General features: G+C 40.2%; 1 protein-coding gene across 1 annotated transcript in view; it reads left to right on the top strand.

The window, feature by feature from the left end:
• The window catches only part of LOC126185202 (F-BAR domain only protein 2), a 318103-nt gene that overhangs the window by 129276 nt on the left and 166340 nt on the right, over positions 1 to 22487 (top strand). Inside the window, exons 8-10 of the mRNA XM_049928080.1 lie at positions 7086 to 7214; positions 15408 to 15507; positions 15770 to 15933. Of these exons, the coding sequence (XP_049784037.1) occupies positions 7086 to 7214; positions 15408 to 15507; positions 15770 to 15933 (393 nt within the window). The remainder of the gene's footprint in view (positions 1 to 7085; positions 7215 to 15407; positions 15508 to 15769; positions 15934 to 22487) is intronic.

The following is a 22487-nucleotide window of genomic DNA, read 5'->3' as shown; positions in this document are numbered from 1 at the left end:
TTGAATATTCACTGGTTTACCATTGCATGTGCTACTGTTTCAGCCTGCTGGCTTCGTATGACTACCATACAAACAAAACAAGAAAAATGATCGCTTATTGTCAAAACATAACGGTTTCGTGATGGAGTTTGTACAAAAGGTCCAATGCTAACCACCCCAAACATCTGAAATGGTTTATGTGCCTTGAGTGGCCTTTGTAACAACATCCTTTGGTGACTGAACACTGCCCTTTGTGTGCATGTCAACATCCTGTCATCATGTGCCTTACCAGTAATATTGCACTACTGTGAATTCCGTTACTCTGTGACCAGCGTGTCCTTCTGAAATGGAATATCCCCCTCCCAGTACAGTGTCGACAGATGCTGACAAAGGGCTATTACTTTTATGATTCTGTCTTGCAGCTATTGACTCTTTAAAAGTTGTGAACATTTGAGGAACATGATATGGTTTCGAATAAGCAGGTGCTTCATTTACAGTGGGAATATGATTCTGAGCTAGTGGCGTAGCAAGCAGTGGGCCAGGAGGATCAAATAACACAATGCATTCTTTTAAAAATCTCTCTATGTTCCTCAGTGTCTTTCACCTCTAGATGTGGTGCTTTATTTCTCAGTGCAGTCAAGTTGACACTGTCCTGGTGTTCTGTAATTTAAAGTGAAATCCCTGCCCAATTTGTCTGAATCTAGTTCTTCATCAATTAGCTTTCAAGGTATCATGTGATAGCTGTACCTTCTTATGGCCAAGGTTATCAGTACTCACTGTCATTACTTTGCTTCCTTAAATTTCCTGTACATAGAATAAACTAAGATGTGCAGAACAACCCACCTTGTCCAGTTCTTCATTGTCAGATAAAGATTCTACAATGCACAGAGAATTTACTGGCAGATCAGCTCCCACCTCAGCCCATCTTATCTTTGTGGTATCTTTCGATACGATATCCCGTGAGTTGACTTCAAGGGACCTTGTAAGCAGTTTAGGGGGCTGCATCTGGCTGAGAGGTGAGCCTTGTGACAGTAACAGTATTCCAGCCATAGAGTTAAAGTGAAACAATGCTCTGTTCTGTTCTACTGACACCATTTCAAGTCAACTCTGGTGCAATATGCACCCAGAAAATCTAAACCGTGAATGACTTAGTCACCATTGCCAAATACAGGAAAAACTTGTATGTCAACTCAGAAGTTACCTTCCCCCACTTGGAAACGTATTACCATTGAACCGAGAGAATCTAAAAGATCCCCTTCTATGCCGCGTAATGCCCAGTATGGCAGATTTAATTTCACTTTATCAACGGTGCCCTTGCTTACCACAGATGCCTGAGATCCGGTATCTAATAAAAATTTGCATAACTTTCTCTCTATGTAACTGGTCAAAAAAAAAAAAAAAAACTGCCATTGGTTTCCCACATGTGCTAACTCATTGGTAGCATTGTTGAGTGGACACTATGCCCCTTGCCTTGTTTAACTACAAGGTGCAAGGAAGAGAGTTAACAGCTTGTTGTTGACATCTAATGAAAGGAGTTAAAGTAACCGCTCATTGTATATTTATGGTATTGTGTTGACGACAGGCACATAAAAATGGCAGAAATTCTCTCCAATCTCCATGGAAGAACATCACTGAGAAACTTCGCAACAGTTTGCCTTATTTATCTGTCTGTGAACCAGTATACACCTCAGTTGTGTTGTGAGTGGTTACCAGGGCTGTTCCAAGGGAATGGAGAGCTAGGGCCTCACCAAGAGTGCAGACACTGAGTGGGCAGAATAACTGATGGTGGAAAAGGGTGAGTCCAAGAACTAACTGGGCAAGGTATGAGATTTCTTTTGCGTACAGGAAAAAGCCTTTCCTTTGGCTCACGACTGTAACACGCAGTGTTGTTACAGGGTCATTTTTACCAAGTGGCATCGTAAGGTAGTAGTATCACTAATATGGTTTGTGCCACAATGATGGTTTTGATTCACTCAACTACCACATACCCATCTTGCTTCAACAACTGATTTCTTGCTGCTACTTTGCTATGGTGTTGTAGGATCCCTGAAGTCGGCTAGCAGGTGCTGAAGCAGATATGCTATTTGACTGAAGGCTTCCTATTTTTGCCAGTTTCCTGCCATCTGAAGGCCAGAGCAAGACATCAGTTGAGGAAGCAAGCAAAAATTTAATATACTTGCCCCTCCAGTCAGTACTTTCGCTGCTTCCAAGTTACCTGGAAAATGTGCAGCTGATTATGATTCCAAATATAGCAGATATTAAAGTGAAGCTAGTTAATGAAGTAGCTGCTTTCAAATTCCAGCTGAAACAACTGATGAAGAACATCGACAGCTTCCCATTTGAATATTGTGAAGGTTTTTGAAAGAATGGGTTAAGAGATGCTTATCCAAACATCAAAATACCTTAGTTGATACTTAAGACTGTCAGTGACTGCAGCATCTTGTAAACACAGCTTTGGTAGCTGTGCTAGAGCCATATGATTGCTTCAGTACTGCTCTAGTGGTTATTATCTTTACTTGTTCCAGTATTCGTTCTTCATCCAGGACACTGCTGCATCCTATTGTTATGTTTAAAGTTAATCAGGGCTGACTGTTGGTGAATGACATTACTGGTGAATTTAGTTGAGAGTTGATAACCACAATCCACAGTAATGTAAATGGCCTTTCACAGCCTTCCAGTATCATTATTTCCATCATATTGAAATAATTTGTCACATGTTATAGCAGTATTATGAATTTTGTTGGTGTTAAATACTTTCAGTATGGAGTTTTATTAATGTTGCATGCCTAATTACCTGTAACCACATACATTTACCGATCGATTTTCGTGACAGACATACATATTAACTTGTTCTGTCACATTCTTTAATAAATTTTGCACAGGTTTTTGACTTTTGGTCAAAATTTTTGTTATTATATTACATGATTTTTTAATATTTTAGAAGAGGCCAAGACACATCCCTTTCCTCCCTCCCCCCTTTATCCCACCCTCCAAATCAACAGAATCATTGAGAGAAAAAAAATAGTGTTCCATATTAGCATTTATATATTGAGTAGTAGAGTGTGGACCCTCACACAGAGCTGTCCAAGAACAAGGTCCCAGTGAAAGTGGTTTGCCATTGTCATATTCTGAGCACTGAAACTGATGCTTCCAGGGGAATTTTTGCAGATGAACTACAGACATTATATGCTAAGACAGAGTTTTACAAACCACCGTGGCTAATGGCACAGATTACTGCTGTTGATACTGTAACTCTGCTTTCATCTAAAAAGAAAAGAAAAAAAAATGTTAACTGCCATATTCATGTGGAAGAAATGAATACTAATAAAACTATTTCATTGTAGGATGTTCATAGGGTATCTGGCAGGCTGAAAAGCTCTTAGTACTAGGTAATATGTGATTTAAAACGTGAACTGTATGTAACTGAAAAATTGGAACAAACTCGACACACCTTGTGTTGTTGAACACCAGGGAGTATTGCTGTGACATGATTAATGTATTAATTGTAGATTTTGTTGTTTTTTAAGTGGTATTTCCTAGAATACCTCCACCAAGTTGCCAACACTAACTTCACTAATAAATTTGCTGTAGCTCACTTCATATTACAGGCAATGAGACTAGCAGTATTTGCATAAACTTCTATGGTAGATTGTATTTTTAGCCATATCTTTTCATTACCAAGCAGAACTAAAGAAAGGAAATGTGTGTGTGTGTGTGTGTGTGTGTGTGTGTGTGTGTGTGTGTGTGTTGCTTGACACAGTATGTCCTTGTTGGCAATCTAACAATTCTGTTTTTGTTCATTGAATTCATATTGTAATTTTTTGTTTTTGTTTGTATGTTTTGCTTAAAGTATGGACTATTTATGTGCTGCTCGAGTGCTATTTAATGTGGAAAATTATTTTGCTTTTGATTGGCACTAACTATATAACTGATAAAAGTGTACTTTTATTCTGCTGTATGTAATTTGTTCTGAATGCTTTGACCAAGGAGAGTGTAGAAGTGAAAAAATTACAGGTACCAGAATGTTTTCCTTTCGCATCTGTGCTAGTGTTCTACTCCCCATGTGATTTCATTGTGGATTTTCTTAGAGTTCTTCAATTCAGGCTGCCCAGAAAAAGATATACAGTGCACAAGACCTGGGCTATAAGAAAGGTAGGATACCATAATGAACATGTATTAGTATTGAAAGGATGAGGAAAAAAGAGTGCTGTGATTATTTTGCTGAGGGAAAACTAAGAATCAAGATTTTGTCCATCTGGTTTTCAGTTACTTAAATCCACTTGACACACAGTACAGTGGGCATACACTTCACTATTACGTATTATGTTCAAACGAATTGGCAGATTACCACTTACAGAAGGGCCGAGTGGTTCTAGGCGCTGCAGACTGGAACCGCGCGACTGCTACGGTAGCAGGTTCGAATCCTGCCTCGAGCATGGATGTGTGTGATGTCCTTAGGTTAGTTAGGTTTAAGTAGTTCTAAGTTCTAGGGGACTGATGACCTCAGAAGTTAATAAGTCCCATAGTGCTCAGAGCCATTTGAACTTACAGAAGATAAAGCAGAGGTCACAAGCATCCCATCATTTTTAACTGCATTTTGAAACATGCCATGTAGTATTTCTTATTTGTCAGACTTAGTGTTCTAATTCTAAACTGTAAGTCAGTGAACATTGAAACACCCTCTAATCAAGATTTCACGGATGCTTGGAGAACACTCCACTTGCTGCACCACAAGAACTATTTATTTATGAACACAATGTCAAATCTGCATTTTTATGTTTTAGTGGCACAATGAATGATCCACTTGCTTTTCGGTGCCTAATGACAGAAGCTCTTTCTTCATCAGACGTTTTAGCTGTATACCTTCCGGCCATCTTCTGAGTGAGCTTACTATGTCTTTCGTATCACTTGAAATATGGCTGGAAGGTGTCTTCTTCATTTTCTTTAGTGTTTGTACTGCCTGGTGGCAGGCTCTGCTGAGTGGATTTTTGGTGTCTCCATTTTGTTCAGTCGTGAGCTATGTCTGGATGAAGACTTACAGCATTCAGGTTGTTGTGCAGTGTGTCAGTCCATCAATTTCTTTGTCGTCCCTTGGCTCTCTTTCCTGCGACTTCCCAATGTGTATGTTGTCTGTACAGTAGTATCACCCTTTACATGCAGTGCATGTGCAAGCCAACACAGATGGCTTTCTCATGTTTTCTTCTGGACCAGTACAATCACAAAACATTTCCTGAGAGTATCGTTTGAAACTTGATCCAGTTGATTGATGCTGCTTGTCCATGTAAGCATGACCCCTAGTCGTTGGCCTCTTTTGTAGCTGGCCAACACTTGGTGCCATAGAGAGTAGGATAGATGACAGTCCACTAGATCTATGACTTCAGATGATACTTAAGCTGATGATTGCAGGTGACTCCTCTTGTCGTTCACCACTTTATCCAAGCTGTCTGCATCCTAGCATTGACCTTCTCGGTAAGTTGGCCATTGATAGAGATTGTAGAAATGAAATGCTTGAATTTTGATGCTGTTGGTGGAACTTCCCTCTCAAGGTTTGGTGGCTCAACTTCTCATGGATCTGATGTCATGTACTCAGTTGTCTCTTTGTTGAGCCATAGGCCATATTGTGCAAGCCAGTTGTTCCACACTTGTTTGGCGCGCTGGAGATCAAACTTGTCCTCCGCAGTCAATATGACATCAGCGTAGAGAAGATTCCATCTAGTGTCATATGCAGGTCTGATGTGACAGTGCCCATCACAAGAATGAACAGCAGTGGCGATAAGGCCAAGCCGTATTGGACTCATACTGTGATGTGAAAGTCACTGGATTTGCCTGCAGCTACATGAATGTAGCTTTTTGCAACACACAAAAGCCATACCCTGTTAACAAGGTGCTCTGGAATGCCATGTCCTTGAAGCGTTAACCATATTGGATAATGTGATATCTGATTGAAAGACTTTTATAGGTGTAGAAAAGCAAGGTGCTGTGGCTTGTTCTTTTTGCAGTATTTTTCAACCAGCATCTGTGCAACTTGGATTAATCAGTTGTGACCCAATTTTGTGCAAATCTGGCTTGATCCCTTTTGATTTGAGCTATCTTACAAATACTTTTGTCAAGGATGTGTTCAAAGATCTGCATCACATTGCTCAGGAATCTGTGTGGACAATAATTAAAACAGTCAGCAAGGTTTCCTTTCTGTTTGAAAATGGCTGAAAGATATGGCCGAAATATCAGCTGAAGAAATAGTTTCTGCAATTGCATGCCCAACATGTAATGGATCACACATTGTCAGATATTTGTATTTTGTTTTCAATATCAGTCGGCCTCTGTAGCTGTGCAATCAGTATGTTTGACTGGCATACAAAGGACTCGGGGTCAATTCCTGGTGCTTCCAGGATTATTTCCTTAATGGAACAGCCTTGTGAATCCAATTGACACCCTACCTGAATGAAATGTAGGGGTTCCATGGTCTGGAAAGCTTGACAGTGGCAGATAGAATGATGTCCTGACCCCATGCCCCTCCATATTGCATTCAAATGACACCATATGGCAGAAGATAACATGGCAGCAGATTAGTACTGCATATTCCTCTTGGCCTGATCGCAGAGGTGGCAGTTGCCTTTCATGGTGTTTCTTTCTTTATTGTTAGCAAAGAATTATCATGTTATGAAAGATACCCAATGAAGCTATACTTCAAAACTTACTTCCTTTTTGTGTATGTTTTCTTTATGTTCCATTCAATATTATCTTGATTTTTGAGGTAACACAAGATTAGTTCTCCCTTTAGAGTGGTTGAAGCAGCACTGTGTGTGTGTGTGTGTGTGTGTGTGTGTGTGTGTTTTGTGGGGGGGGGGGGGGGGGGAAGAGTGGTTAATGCGTGTTTGTTTTTGCATGTGCACTTCAGTGGTGAATTTTTAAGCAGTTGATGCAAACAACATAAAAAACTGTTAAATGCTGAGGATTCATTACATCACATTTTCCTTGCTATACTTGATCAGTTTCCCAATTAAAAGTAGTGATTTTTTCCATTAGATGATCAGAACAAACAGTGTGAATAGTACATAAAAACATCACCAGTAGATTTGGCAACTTGGCATGTTGTATGTTTGCAGGAAGCAGTGGGAACCCTGAGGGTGGGAGTCTTCCCACCTCAGCTCCCACGAGCCCAACGACTGGGGCCGGGGTTCCTCCCACTGGGAATGCAACTTCGCTAGCACGGAACCCTTTGCGAGGATCAAAGTGTAATCTCTCAGCCTGTCACCCTAATAGGATCCTGCTTTTGTATGCTTTGGTTTGCTTGTTGCTTTGGTATGCTGATCTTGGTTGTTGGTGGGACTGTGCTTGCTTCTTCTTAATTTGCTCAATAAATCACATAATTTAGTAATTATAGCAACAGCTTTCAGTTTTACACTCTGGTTTCTTTTTCATAGCACACTCGTGTATAAAATTTTGGTTTATGTACGCCTTCACCAAGCTACTCTTGTTGGTATGTGCAAATCTATGTTTTTGTAATGCTTAAGTTCAGCCTTATTTTTCGTTATGCAGACCCTGTAAGAAATGAGTTTCTCTAAGCATTTTGTATTGTAGAACATCACAATCCTGATTTAGGTCATTATAATGTGTTAGTAAGGAAACAATGCTTTTAGGTGACATTAAGCAAATAACTTCAGTTAGTAAACAAGAGACTGTGTAGTTGACTCTTGGAAGTTGATCACCCACTGGTAGTATGTTAGTTTACAAAAAGAGGAAAATTTTGGCTATCAAGTGTAGCCCCATTACTTCAAATGTTGTTTACCCTTCATCTATTACAGTAAAGTATTGTGTGGGTGGAATTATTTGTGTAATACTTGTGGGAGTGCAAGTATAGACATTGAGCCATTAAAATACAGCAGCAGAGTAGTGCATTATCTTGAGACCTAATTTATACAATCAACAAATTAAATTCTAGTTGGTATGCATTGGGAAGTCCACCAAGGTAGTCAAATGTATTAAGTAATCAACTTTTAGAAGAAAGAATGGTTAAAATCTGTTTTCTTAATTATCAGTTAGTGTTTTGGCACACCAGCCAGGATTTTAAAGGCTTTAAAGTGTTTTCTGCTGTCAATAAGTTTAATGTTTGGGTGATAGGAATTTTTATGCACGCACGAAATATACTCAGATGTTTGCCAATATGTCTAACTCGTATAACTAGCATTTATAACAGCTGGAAAAATTTGAAAAAAGTGTCATCAGTTATAGTAGTCTGGTGGATTAGGTGGGGAGTGAGCAGACTGAATTTAGTTGCTGTAAGCTATACTGTGTACAGTATTCATCACATTGGTGTATGGAGCTTAAAAGGTTTACAGCTAGACATTATGGCAAAGGTTAATTGGAGGTTATGTTGCTTAAGGCTCTGACAACTATTGTTGCTTTAAACCTTAGAAACAAATGATTTATGTATGCTGTGTGATGAGCATTTGCTCCTGTGTCATTGCGACAGGACATGTGTAAAAACTGTGGAAATAATTTTTTGTGACATTTAAAATGCAGAACACAAGCACTTATTCAATTTTTCATTTGTTTAGTTCAGTGAAGCATCCTTTTTGAAACTATAGCTTCTCCAACTGAAGTGCAGTTACTTTGGCTGGTAAGAAGTTACTAATATGCTCTGACATGTTTTAAAAACAAAACAGAGAATATTTTGTATTAAGGAAGACAACATGTGCAGGATGCTGGTGAGTATTTAGAAGCATATATAGACATATACTTTTTCCATCTCACTGCAGTGGAGAAGTGTGTCAGATAATTGGAAAAAAAGTGATTTATTAGGAGACATTCACAAGGTTGCTGTTCAGTACAAACTATAGGGTGGGCAAAATAAAACTGGCCTAGAAAAATTTTGTGCAACTTAAAGTAGGTGACCGAACTACTTACATTATCCACATCTGGGAGGGGAGGAGACCTTATCATGGAAGTTGGGTTTTGGGTGCTATCTTAAGATGCACAAAATATTTTCTGGGTCAGTTTTGTTTTGCCTGTCCTGTATATAAAGCATCAGAGGTTCATTTTCTTTTGTTTGATAACTCTTGTGTTCTGTTGAAATGAATAGCTACATGTCTAAGACATATCTCACTGAAAAAGAATTGATTATATCTGAATTTAGGTGAGGGATGGGAGGTAAGATTTTCGTTTGATTGCTTGACATGAATGCAGTTCGTATATGACAATTGTTCTGTTAATTCTGGGTATGGAAAATGTTACTTATTCAGCCATTCAATTAGAAAAGTGTAAAGGTAATAGGAAAAAATTAGATTTTGGAGGAAATTTAAAGTTTTCAGTTTTTTGTTTTTGTTTGCTGTAGTAAATTTAAAATAGTGCACTCTTCACTTTCGGTGTTGAACTATGTTTATTTCATTTAAATATTTTGCTGTTAGTGTGATGCAGTGGAAGTATTGTTATATGTTTGAGCTTGCTACATTTAGTTTGTAATTGACATATATTAAAACTTCCTTTTTAACATTATTAAGCTTTTGTATCTTTGTCAACAATATTCCTTCACACGATTGCTGCATGCAGTAACACATTTGAAATTTAAGATAAGTATTTATATTTAAACTTGGTGACAGAAATAATGTTGATTTCTTTCTCTTTTGTTGTAATAAGATTATCATTTTTAAGTGGTATTTTCTAGTGCTCTTATCTTTTAAATGAGTCAGTTAAGCAAAGGGTTTTCTTTCCTCTTTTTACCATTGCACACTTTACCACTGACTCTTCAATAAGTGTACTATGAGAATATGTGTGTCAGCTAATCCATCATTCCAAAACTCCTGGCATCTGTTCTTACCTAAATGTTGGCGGGATGTGTTGCAATTTTCTTTTATCGTTAGAGCTTATCATATTAGTTTATAACATAGTATAATTTGCCTGTGATTAATTGGATTGCTGTCATTTGAAACTGTAATTATTTTTGTATATTTTTTATCTTTCTTAATTTTGTTTACAATAATCTAAGGATTTATTGTATTTCTTTCTTTTTTCTTGCTGACCAAATGCGTGGAAAAATGTGCAGGCGACTCTCCAACTCGATCACCCTATTCTAGTCTCTCATCCTGGACCACAGGTTTCTGTTCTTGTTCACTCCCTCTATGCACTTGCTTAGCCACATTCAGCTAAGAAATTAAGTATCAGACTTCTGCATAATGCTTTTGTAAAATCAAAGAATATTATGCTGAAGTAATGAGCTTTCCACGCAAATGGTGATTGTATCACTCAGTCGTAGCAGAACTTTACACAAATGCTGCCTGTTTTGCTATAGTAGAAAGTGTTAACTGTTTTTTTTTTGTGTGTGTCAGCATTTATTATTTGTATGAACTTCTGAAAATCTAGTCTTTGCATTCATAGTAAACACTGCAAAGTAATTAGTTTTGTGAGCTTGCTAGACATTTTATGTGCATTTACTGCACTACTGGTGTATAACCTTACTTAGACTCAAAGAAACAGGAAATTTTTTACTTGCTTGGTTCTAAAATTACTCACATCCTCGTGTACTATTGTTTCCTGATGATAGCTCTTGTCTTTAGAGGAAGAATAGGCTGTCAGAAACCTATAGGATTTTTGTAGCCAGACATGTATTAAAGGGAAATAAAGTAAGATTTACTGGCTGTTGGCCAAATGTGACATTGAACTATAATTATAGTTATGCTGAATCAACTTATTCCTGCATTTTTGTTGTGGCCTACATATTTCTTATTGTCCTCGCATAGAGCAAAGTAGTGTGAACTGTTCACCAGAAAATTTGCACAGCACAATAGCAAAATGTAATTCTGTTTGTCATAAGAAAGCATATTTCTTTAAGAGTGAACCAGAACTCCTCCAACAAAATTTTGCAGTGGTAGTATGGGCCAAAAGTGGGGGGGGGGGGGGGGTGGGGGGGGGGGATAGTAAACATGGGCTCTAATAAGCATTCTTTAAGAACTGTCAACATTTATCCAGTACAAGAGATGTTTTTCACAGTAGCAAAGATGAGCATGTGCTCATAGCTCTTTAAGTTACGCTTTTTTGAGACAATGTTTACTGTACTTTTTTCTGATTTTGGCTCATACTACCAACTCTTAAAAGTTTGTAGATGGATTTTTTGTTCACTCTGTATAAATGGCTGACATTTGCTACTTATGCATTGGTGTATCTGTTCAAAGAAATGTCTATTTCAAATTTTCAGTGGTTTTCATTGCAAATAGTGAGTGCTAAACTAATTTGATCTACGTAGGCAGAGCAACGCCTTCAACCCATTACATGCAGTCTCCCATCCTTCATCAAAGACACCAACCACTTTCTCGAACGCCTGGAATCCTTACCCAATCCGTTACCCCCAGAAACCATCCTTGTAACCATTGATGCCACTTCCTTATACACAAATATCCCGCACGTCCAGGGCCTCGCTGCGATGGAGCACTTCCTTTCACGCTGATTACCTGCCACCCTACCTAAAACATCTTTCCTCATTACCTTAGCCAGCTTCATCCTGACCCACAACTTCTTCACTTTTGAAAACCAGACATACCAACAATTAAAGGGAACAGCCATGGGTACCAGGATGGCCCCCCTCGTACGCCAACCTATTCATGGGTCGCTTAGAGGAAGCCTTCTTGGTTACCCAGGCCAGCCAACCCAAAGTTTGGTACAGATTTATTGATGACATCTTCATGATCTGGACTCACAGTGAAGAAGAACTCCAGAATTTCCTCTCCAACCTCAACTCCTTTGGTTCCATCAGATTCACCTGGTCCTACTCCAAATCCCATGCCACTTTCCTTGATGTTGACCTTCACCTGTCCAATGGCCAGCTTCACACGTCCGTCCACATCAAACCCACCAACAAGCAACAGTACCTCCATTACGACAGCTGCCACCCATTCCACGTCAAACAGTCCCTTCCCTACAGCCTAGGTCTTCGTGGCAAACGAATCTGCTCCAGTCCGGAATCCCTGAAGCATTACACCAACAACCTGACAACAGCTTTCGCATCCCGCAACTACCCTCCCGACCTGGTACAGAAGCAAATAACCAGAGCCACTTCCTCATCCTCTCAAACCCAGAACCTCTCACAGAACAACCACAAAAGTGCCCCACTTGTGACAGGATACTTTCCGGGACTGGATCAGATTCTGAATGTGGCTCTCCAGCAGGGATACGACTTCCTCAAATCCTGCCCTGAAATGAGATTCATCCTTCATGAAATCCTCCCCACTCCACCAAGAGTGTCTTTCCGCCGTCCACCTAACCTTCGTAACCTCTTAGTTCATCCCTATGAAATCCCCAAACCACCTTCCCTACCCTCTGGCTCCTACCCTTGTAACCGCCCCCGGTGTAAAACCTGTCCCATGCACCCTCCCACCACCACCTACTCCAGTCCTGTAACCCGGAAGGTGTACACAATCAAAGGCAGAGCCACGTGTGAAAGCACCCACGTGATCTACCAACTGACCTGCCTACACTGTGATGCATTCTATGTGGGAATGACCAGCAACAAACTGTCCATTCGCATGAATGGACACAGGCAGACAGTGTTTGTTGGTAATGAGGATCACCCTGTGGCTAAACATGCCTTGGTGCACGACCAGCACATCTTGGCGCAGTGTTACACCGTCCGGGTTATCTGGATACTTCCTACTAACACCAACCTATCCGAACTCCGGAGATGGGAACTTGCTCTTCAATATATCCTCTCTTCCCGTTATCCACCAGGCCTCAATCTCCGCTAATTTCAAATTTCCGCCACTTATACCTCACCTGTCATTCATCAACATCTTTGCCTCTGCACTTCTGCCTCGACTGACATCTCTGCCCAAACTCTTTGTCTTTAAATATGTCTGCTTGTGTCTGTATATGTGTGGATGGATGTGTGTGTGTGTGTGTGTGTGTGTGTGTGTGTGTGTGTGTGTGCGAGTGTGTGCGAGTGTGTGCGAGTGTATACCCGTCCTTTTTTCCCCCTAAGGTAAGTCTTTCCGCTCCCGCGACTGGAATGACTCCTTACCCTCTCCCTTAAAACCCACATCCTTTCGTCTTTCCCTCTCCTTCCCTCTTTCCTGATGAGGCAACAGTTTGTTGCGAAAGCTTGAATTTTGTGTGTATGTTTGTGTTCGTTTGTGTGTCTGTCGACCTGCCAGCACTTTCATTTGGTAAGTCACATCATCTTTGTTTTTAGGTATATTTTTCCTTCGTGGAATGTTTCCTTCTATTATAACTACACTCCTGGAAATGGAAAAAGGACACATTGACACCGGTGTGTCAGACCCACCATACTTGCTCCGGACACTGCGAGAGGGCTGTACAAGCAATGATCACACGCACGGCACAGCGGACACACCAGGAACCGCGGTGTTGGCCGTCGAATGGCGCTAGCTGCACAGCATTTGTGCACCGCCGCCGTCAGTGTCAGCCGGTTTGCCGTGGCATACGGAGCTCCATCGCAGTCTTTAACACTGGTAGCATGCCGCGACAGCGTGGACGTGAACCGTATGTGCAGTTGACGGACTTTGAGCGAGGGCGTATAGTGGGCATGCGGGAGGCCGGGTGGACGTACCGCCGAATTGCTCAACACGTGGGGCGTGAGGTCTCCACAGTACATCGATGTTGTCGCCTGTGGTCGGCGGAAGGTGCACGTGCCCGTCGACCTGGGACTGGACCGCAGCGACGCACGGATGCACGCCAAGACCGTAGGATCCTACGCAGTGCCGTAGGGGACCGCACCACCACTTCCCAGCAAATTAGGGACACTGTTGCTCCTGGGGTATTGGCGAGGACCATTCGCAACCGTCTCCATGAAGCTGGGCTACGGTCCCGCACACCGTTAGGCCGTCTTCCGCTCATGCCCCAACATCGTGCAGCCCGCCTCCAGTGGTGTCGCGACAGGCGTGAATAGAGGGACGAATGGAGACGTGTCGTCTTCAGCGATGAGAGTCGCTTCTGCCTTGGTGCCAATGATGGTCGTATGCATGTTTGACGCCGTGCAGGTGAGCACCACAATCAGGACTGCATACGACCGAGGCACACAGGGCCAACACCCGGCATCATGGTGTGGGGAGCGATCTCCTACACTGGCCGTACACCACTGGTGATCGTCGAGGGGACACTGAATAGTGCACGGTACATCCAAACCGTCATCGAACCCATCATTCTACCATTCCTAGACCGGCAAGGGAACTTGCTGTTCCAACAGGACAATGCACGTCCGCATGTATCCCGTGCCACCCAACGTGCTCTAGAAGGTGTAAGTCAACTACCCTGGCCAGCAAGATCTCCGGATGTGTCCCCCATTGAGCATGTTTGGGACTGGATGAAGCGTCGTCTCACGCGGTCTGCACGTCCAGCACGAACACTGGTCCAACTGAGGCGCCAGGTGGAAATGGCATGGCAAGCCGTTCCACAGGACTACATCCAGCATCTCTACGATCGTCTCCATGGGAGAATAGCAGCCTGCATTGCTGCGAAAGGTGGATATACACTGTACTAGTGCCGACATTGTGCATGCTCTGTTGCCTGTGGTTCTGTCAGTGTGATCATGTGATGTATCTGACCCCAGGAATGTGTCAATAAAGTTTCCCCTTCCTGGGACAATGAATTCACAGTGTTCTTATTTCAATTTCCGGGAGTGTGTGTGTGTGTGTGTGTGTGTGTGTGTGTGTGTGTGTGTATCCTGTGTACATTGTCATCAATCACTACAGAAAAAACTGCAAATTCTCTTGACTTACAATTGTACTGCATTCTTTTCTGAAAATGGGCACCATGGCTAGTGTTGCCGTAGGTACAATAAAAAAATGTGGTTTGTTTAGAGCTGCTGCATTGTTTTGACATTCGTGCTGCCAGCATCGTAGCACTGATTCAACTGGTGTCAGTCTAGACAGCGAAGTGAAATGGAATATTTTTAACCAAAAAGTATACATCGTAGTGAAAGGGCAAATTCATCAATTTGTTGGCAGCATGTACTAGTTTTTGTTTCGTTTTGATTTAAACAAAATATTAATTGCCATCTATGTGATGACTGAAAAGTAGGTAATGGCCACATAAGGCTGAAAAACAGTTACATACTCAAATATCTGTATATTGGTTCTTTTTCATGGAACGTACATTTACCAAAGAATTTGGGTAATATTGCATGAAGTTTTCAAATGGGGCCAACACCATTTGACACAACAGCCAGTAAATATGTCGTCCAAAGGTTCTTTCCCATTATCACTGATATACAGCTCACATAATTACTGCAGTGTTCTGAATTAGTTGTAATTTTTTAGTAGTTATGTAGTTGCCTCTTCAGGAGTGCACAAAGTGAACAATTTTTGATAGCCTGTCTAAATATTAGCGTTTAGTAGCTTCCCAGTTAGCAATTATAATAACAAATGCACAGTAGAGTTTTGTTAATCGGTGTAAAATATTACAGAATCATGTGTGATTTGCAGGGTTTTTAAGAAGCAGGCGTGAGAAGCGTAAGGAAAAGAAAGCGAAAAAGAAGAAAGATGGCATGGATAACACTAGTAGTAAAGAAGAGAAGTCAGATGTGTGAGTAACTATTAATCATTCAGGTAGGAAATTCACATAGCAGAGTGTCATATCACCTTAAAAACACGATACATGGGACAACCCTTGATTCAATATTCCTAAATTGTTAAAATAATATATGCTTTGTGGCTACATTGAAGAAACTTGTTTCCATTCCATTTAAAGGTAGTTGATACTTAAGTCAGAAGTCTCAAAATTTTATTTTTAAAAATGGACTGATACTATCTCTAGAGACTAAAGTCTTTGTTGTTCAACTCTTCAGAAAGAATGGAAGTCTTGATGCTTCCAGGGAAGACAAGGATGACAATAGGAAGTCAGAGACACCAACTCCCGAAGTGGATGAGGAGGGCTACTGTATCAAACCTAAAACGGATCCTTGGGAAAATGATAAAGGGAGCTTTTATTCGAGCTCAGACACTGATTCAGGTGAGTTATTTAGAGCAATAATATATTTCCCTGAAATTCTCCACATATGAGCTATGGTACCTAAATGTTAGATGTGTAATTAATGATGTATGGCAGAATTAATTAAAGGTTTAGATATGTGGACTGATTATTCATCACCATGTGTCTTAAGAGTGCATAATAATACCTTCATTACAGTGCTGTCTAAACCTATTCATGCCAATTCTTGTTTTGTTATGTCTTTGCACTATGTTTATGTTATGTATATACCTTCTATGGCTTTTCGGGCCTAAATTGATACATATTTGACACAGAACCGCTTAGTTTATTGCTTTACTCTTGCCTTAAGGATCTTTCATTATGTATGTGTTCTAAGTTAATGTTCGACATCTAAGTTTAACAGAACTGCAGCTTTGACTGGCACTGCAATTGTTTTGAATGTCACTGATTTTTAGTACCTATGAGTAATTGTTGAAATTCCTGAAGACAATATAGTCACATCTTTGTTTTTTAACATAGGAAGTTGTGGTAAACAATATCTTTAAAGATGAATGTAGAACATTTTTCAACATTTAGGAGCATAAGTTTAATGGAAACAAAAACTGCCACTAACATAGAAAATAAGTACTTTCAAAATTTCAAAGCTACGTCTTTGTTGGGAAGAAAGAGAGGAATGAATACTCAGGATAAAGTATTAAAATATTGTAGAAGCTGTAACAGAAAGAAAATCCCCACTCACTTCAAGAGTTTAGAGAGACATATAATTTAGGTAGAAATTGAATTTAAACCAGGAAAAGCAATAAATTGGAAAATTTTGAGACTTTAATGAATCATCGCTGAAAACAAACCAGTCGACAGTTTGAAGCTGCTGTAATGATAAGAAAGGCAGGTGCAAACGATATAGAAATAAAAAGAGCAGTGGAATGAGAAGGAAAAAGATAGTTCTGCAAAATAGGAAAATAGACATATGCGAAGACACTAAAGTGGGCAGAGTTGGGGAGACAGACAACAAGAGAGCCTTATTTATATGCCAGAAATGAGATTTCTTAAGAGTTCGAAAAAATTGCTGTTGACACCAGTGGAACTACGTGGAAGATAAAAAACTATTGCCTAGCGTTACAAAGATGATTTAGGCCAGGCACCCCTCAAGAATTGAAAGCAATTGTTGAAGACCTCAGGACCTTATTCAGGATACTTGATGGCAGTGGACATATGATGTCTCATTTTGTGACATGAAGGACTGGCATACCTAGGCCTCATTGAAAACAAGTCCTTTTATAAAAAAAAATGAGTGTGTGTTGCATGGTGGAGCAGCTTAGAGGCAAGTACCAGTCAAATTTTAGTCTCACTAGTGAGGTTTTAGAAATTAATTACAAATGGGAGAGAGTTTTGCAGCAATAGTTTTGTTATGGAAAGAGAGTGAACTAGCACGTGTCTCTTGTGGTCTCTCGGAGGCATGGTCTTGAAAGTTTTAGCAGTCCCAGCAAACCTACTCTCAGTAACAAGTCTGAACACATAAAAAGGAAGAGCTCGTAACACCTCTCGGAGGGGCGATAGCATGGTCAATTCATCTCAAGGTTATCACTGGTTGGCTGCTTATAAAGATGGTGTGATATTAATTGAACAGCACAGCAGCTGTACATTATCCTGGTTAATCGGGATTCTTTACAACAACTCTTACCTACATCTACGTCTAGAAAAAGCAAGTGACCTTGCTTGTGTGGCGGAGGGTATGTTGTGTACTACTGTTGGCCCCCCCCCCCCCCCCCCCCCACCCTTTCCTGTTCCAGTTGCGAATGGTTAGCATGAAGAAAGTTTGCTGGTAAGCCTCTGTGTGGACTTGAATTGTCCCACCTGAGATCCACAGCTCGGCTACCAAAAGTTTCAAAATTAATAATTTAACTATTACCGGTACATGAGCCAGGCTGCGTACATGAGTTGTACCATATAAACAAAGAGCATAGAGAAGTATTGTCAAACCATTTGAGGATATCAAATCTTAACAGGCATGTGCTTATAACCTCAGTAAAGATATTTATGAAAAACAGTAATAAATCTTCAATATTAGTCATAACATATTAAAATTAATGAGTCATTCAATTGAAAGTTATGATCTAATGTCAGTGAAAATTAAGACCATGATTAAGTTTGTTGTATTTGACTAATAGTTAAGGACCTGGAAAATTTTCATCCGTGATAAATGCTAATATAAATGTGAATTCTGCTTCAAAATTCAAAATTATGTAATAAACGCTCTTTCATAGTGACATTTATCCACATTATTATAAAATAAATAGTTCGAAATAGATTTATTTTCTGCATATAAATGTTGAAAAGGTAACCAATTTTCAGTTACTGGTATTGCATATCATCTAACAAAATCCAGTTTCGAAAGATAATGTGTGTGCGAAATAAAAAGTGCATGAACACAACAATGTATCAGTGTACTTGATGTTCTGGTGTCATGCAAATTGTGGGCAGTTGAATTGTGTGTATAAGGAAAACACTGCGTAATGCATTGTCAGACTCAGCCTTAAGACCTGCATCTTAGAACAAAGAAACACGTATGTTTGTCTTCTAGCTAAAGTAGAAAAGTTGGTGTAATGCAGAGATTGCCAGTTTTAGATGGTTAGTGTAGTGCTTCACGCACTGTGTGTAAACATGCGCATGCCGCACTGAGGTGCTCAGTCTCGGCTTGGCAGCCGTTGAGAATGGAGCTCCCACTGGATGTTACTGCCAAGTGTGAATTGTGCACAGTTATTCAATTTTTGAACAAAAAGGGCATTGTGCCGATTGAAATACATTGCCAATCGTGCATGGATGTCAAAAATGTTCGTAAGTGGTGTAGAGAGTTTGCACCTGGTCGGACCGAAATTCATGACGAACAAAGGAGCAGGAGACCGCCAATTTCTGAGGAGACAGTGTTGAAGGTGGAACAAAGCATGCGTGAAGATAGGCAGATCATCCTGGATGATTTCTGCTTGTTGGTTCCTGGTTTCCCGAAGCACTGCTCACAGAATTTTAATGGAAACATTGAACTACCGGAATGTGTGCTCAAGATGGTTTTTACGCAGGCTGACTGAGGACCACATGCGGCAACCAGTTGATGCTTCCCGCCCATTTCTTCACCACCTTGCAGCCGAAGAGGACAACTTCATGGCCGCAATTGTCATGGGTGACGAAACCTGGGCATACCACTTTACACCTGAGACCAAGCAACAATCTCGCCAGTGGCAGCATCATTCCGCCAAAACCAGGGAAATTCCAACAAACATAGTCTGCCGGAAATGTCAAGACAACAGTTTTTTGGGATCTGAAAGGGGTGTTGTTGGTTGATTTCATGCCCACTGGGACCACAATTAATGCTGACACATACAGTGAGACTGAAAAAGCTCAAACGGGCAAATCAGAACCAGAGAAGAGGAATGTTGAGCAAGGATGTACACATTCTCCATGACAACACTCGCTTACACATCACTCGGCAAACCGTTGCTCTCCTGCAACGGTTTCAGTGGAACATAATCACCCACCCATCCTGTAGTCCTGACTTGGCTCCCAGTGACTATCACCTGTTCCCTAAGGTAAAAGAACATTTGACCGGAAAGCGATTCAGCTCTGACGACGAGATGAAAGAAGAGGTTCATAACCTTCTGAACAGCATGGCGGCGAGCTGGTATGACATGGTCATACAAAAATGCATTGGCAGAAATGGTGTTTATGTCGAAAAATAGCTAAATGTTAACGCTATAAACTGATGTAAACCATTGTAGAAATAAACAGGTCTATGTACTTACGAAAAAAATAGGAGACCTTACTTTCGGGATTACCCTCATATCACCACTGACTCTTAATAGGATGAATCATCACGAAGATGTCCTGATGAAAACATTGATCATGTTTCTCACAGACTGAAGCTGGTTCTTGGGGGGAGGTGGGGGGGGGGGGGGGGTGGTAGGAATCAACATAAGAGTTGAAGAGATGAACTTTGAAGTACATGTTGCAACCCAGTTGTTTTTATTTTCCAATAAACTTGTACATGACATCCACAGAGTCAGAAGATTTATGATCTGCAAGGAATATGACTAAACTGAGTTGAATGCCATCTATTGATGTCTTTCAGTACCTAATTTTAAGTCTGGGAAGTAGCAGTCAGCAATCACCTTCCTTATTTGTGGTCTTGTCATAACACCTCCTTCCACTTTTGCATCGAGTAACTCTTGAAACTTCTTTCACAGATATTAAAAGGTATCTAAGTCTTTGTCCAGAGCCATTACGAAATTTATGAGTTCCAGCATCAAATGAAGATGGAGCACGATATCTTTGTCATGATCAATCAGTGGTACATTTTGGCTGCACTCTCTCTCTGATCAACTGTATATTCATTGCGTAGTGGTGTTTTTATCTTTACTGTTCTACTTGCATATAAAACAGTTGTACTTGAGTACCTTGTTTTTATTCCCAAGAGTGAATTCTTTTAAACGACCACAGCTACACCGGTTGCATTCATAGTGAGTGTTTTTTCAAGAAGTAGTGACATGTTGTTGTATGTCTCTTCAAGTCTGGCAGAATATCCAGCAAATAGTGATGCATATGTTTCTGGAGATAGTAATATTGTCTGAAGATTAGTCTTATGTGAATTAATTAACGGTCATGAATTTTCAATGTTGTGTTCCACACTCACGATGTTTGATGTCTATGCTCTAGCAAATAATGCCACCCATTGCAGAGAACTGCAGGAATTCCTTGTGTCTATGCCAAAAGTGTGAGGTTGCTTTACACAGTACAAACAAAGGATTTTGTAAGCCTTCAACAAAATAGTTCTGCCTTTTTACTACCAGATCCAATAAGATGTCGCATAGCTCAGCATCATTTATTATGTCTTCAGCATGTTGGTGGTCAGTCTGAATTGTTAAAGAGATGAAAATGCATTATCTTCTTGCATTTCTGAGTCAACAGTGTTTGTTTCAATGGCTTTTGATATTGAACAAGTGACAGGATCATTAGAAATTGGTTTAGGAACTGAAGGAACATCTGGATACATCACAGGTGCATGAGTTTTATAAGAGAACTTGGTTATGTTTGTCGTTCAGAAATAAATCTGTGGTGTGGTTTTTGGACTCTCATCATATCAAGAAACTCTTTAGGCCAGACTGTTGTTCTTCTTTTCCTTCTGTTTACAACAGCCACAAGTAGCCACAGTGGACATGGTGACCCCAGTTCAGTGTGATTAAACTTGAAAATATTTCGATGTTTGCATAAATTCTGTGCAAAGGACGGGGTCCAAGGGAATATTATGGTGCTATATGAAAGATAACAAAAAACAATAAAAGTATTTCCAGCAAATGGTGTTCCATGAAAAATAGAATTTTATCAGTTTCTTAAAAAACTTTACATGAAGCTTAACAGTTTTCTGATTTTAAAGCAGCTTAAAAACTGCTTTGTAAGATGTAGATATGAGAACAGATTTCCTAGTTTGTCCATTAGTGTTATTATATTATAGCCATTGCTAACAGTGCAAGAAACATCTTTGAACAGGTGGTGCACTGCCATCTTGTCTTGGTTCATGAATTCAGACACCACACTTCCAGTGTGGGTTCAGAAGATGGGAAACCATAACTGGTAACCTGATTGTGGGACACAGATATGCAGAACACTATGAGAAGATTTTGAATAGGAGAATAATACTGCCCACGAGGAAGGTTTCTAAAGGTCACTGTATTTGGTATCACAGTCAGTGGCCTAAAGCCCATGATGAGCGGACTTGAAGATTAACTAAGCCTCGTGGTTTGTTGGATGTGAAAATTTTTATTTAATTATCAAATATTGGTATTCCATTTGAGAGAGAGTGACTACCCATTGAAATGGCATTCACAAACGAGAAACAACACTTGGAATTTGTGCAAAAGGACCTTGCAGCAGTTGGTGTAGAACAAATGTCAGTCTGTATACAATCTTAAACCCAAGTTCTGTCCTGGTTGCTACTGACTCTAATAGGATATACAAGAGTGTGTACACCAGATAATATTTTAAAATATTTCATGCAGTGTCTTAAATCGGCTCCACAGTTATGCATCAACGCTGATGAATCTAACCAGGGAGACAACCTTTGCTGTTCTGTGCTTTCTACTCATCACGCATTAGTATTCAGTTTACAAAAGATATTCATACTCTGTGATGGATCATTGAAAAGATAAGTGGGTGGGATTGATGAATAACAAGCTGCCTTCTTCCATATCGGCATTGCACTTTTAATAATAAGAAAACTTTAGGTTGACAGATTTTGAAAATCAGCAAGATGGGATACATGTGTCACATGAATGTAACTGGGTTAATGTTTTCATTGCAGCTGTGGAATACTACAGTTAAATTTTTGTTTGACTTAATCTGGGTGATAAATCTGGGGGAAATAATAAGAAGTCAGTACCAAAACACATTTATTCTCATGGCAAGAAAGGAGAAACATGAAATGGAAGGTGTCCTTGTCATATGAAATACCAAGGTTTTTTACCTTTTACGGAGTTTGCTGGGACATGTACATTCCATTAACTACAAACCATGTAGAAACCAACAAATTT

The sequence above is a fragment of the Schistocerca cancellata genome, chromosome 4, assembly GCF_023864275.1.
Source record: "Schistocerca cancellata isolate TAMUIC-IGC-003103 chromosome 4, iqSchCanc2.1, whole genome shotgun sequence".
Classification (NCBI taxonomy): domain Eukaryota; kingdom Metazoa; phylum Arthropoda; class Insecta; order Orthoptera; family Acrididae; genus Schistocerca; species Schistocerca cancellata.
Note: the sequence above shows the minus strand (reverse complement) of the source record. Positions and strands in the feature narration are given on the sequence as shown.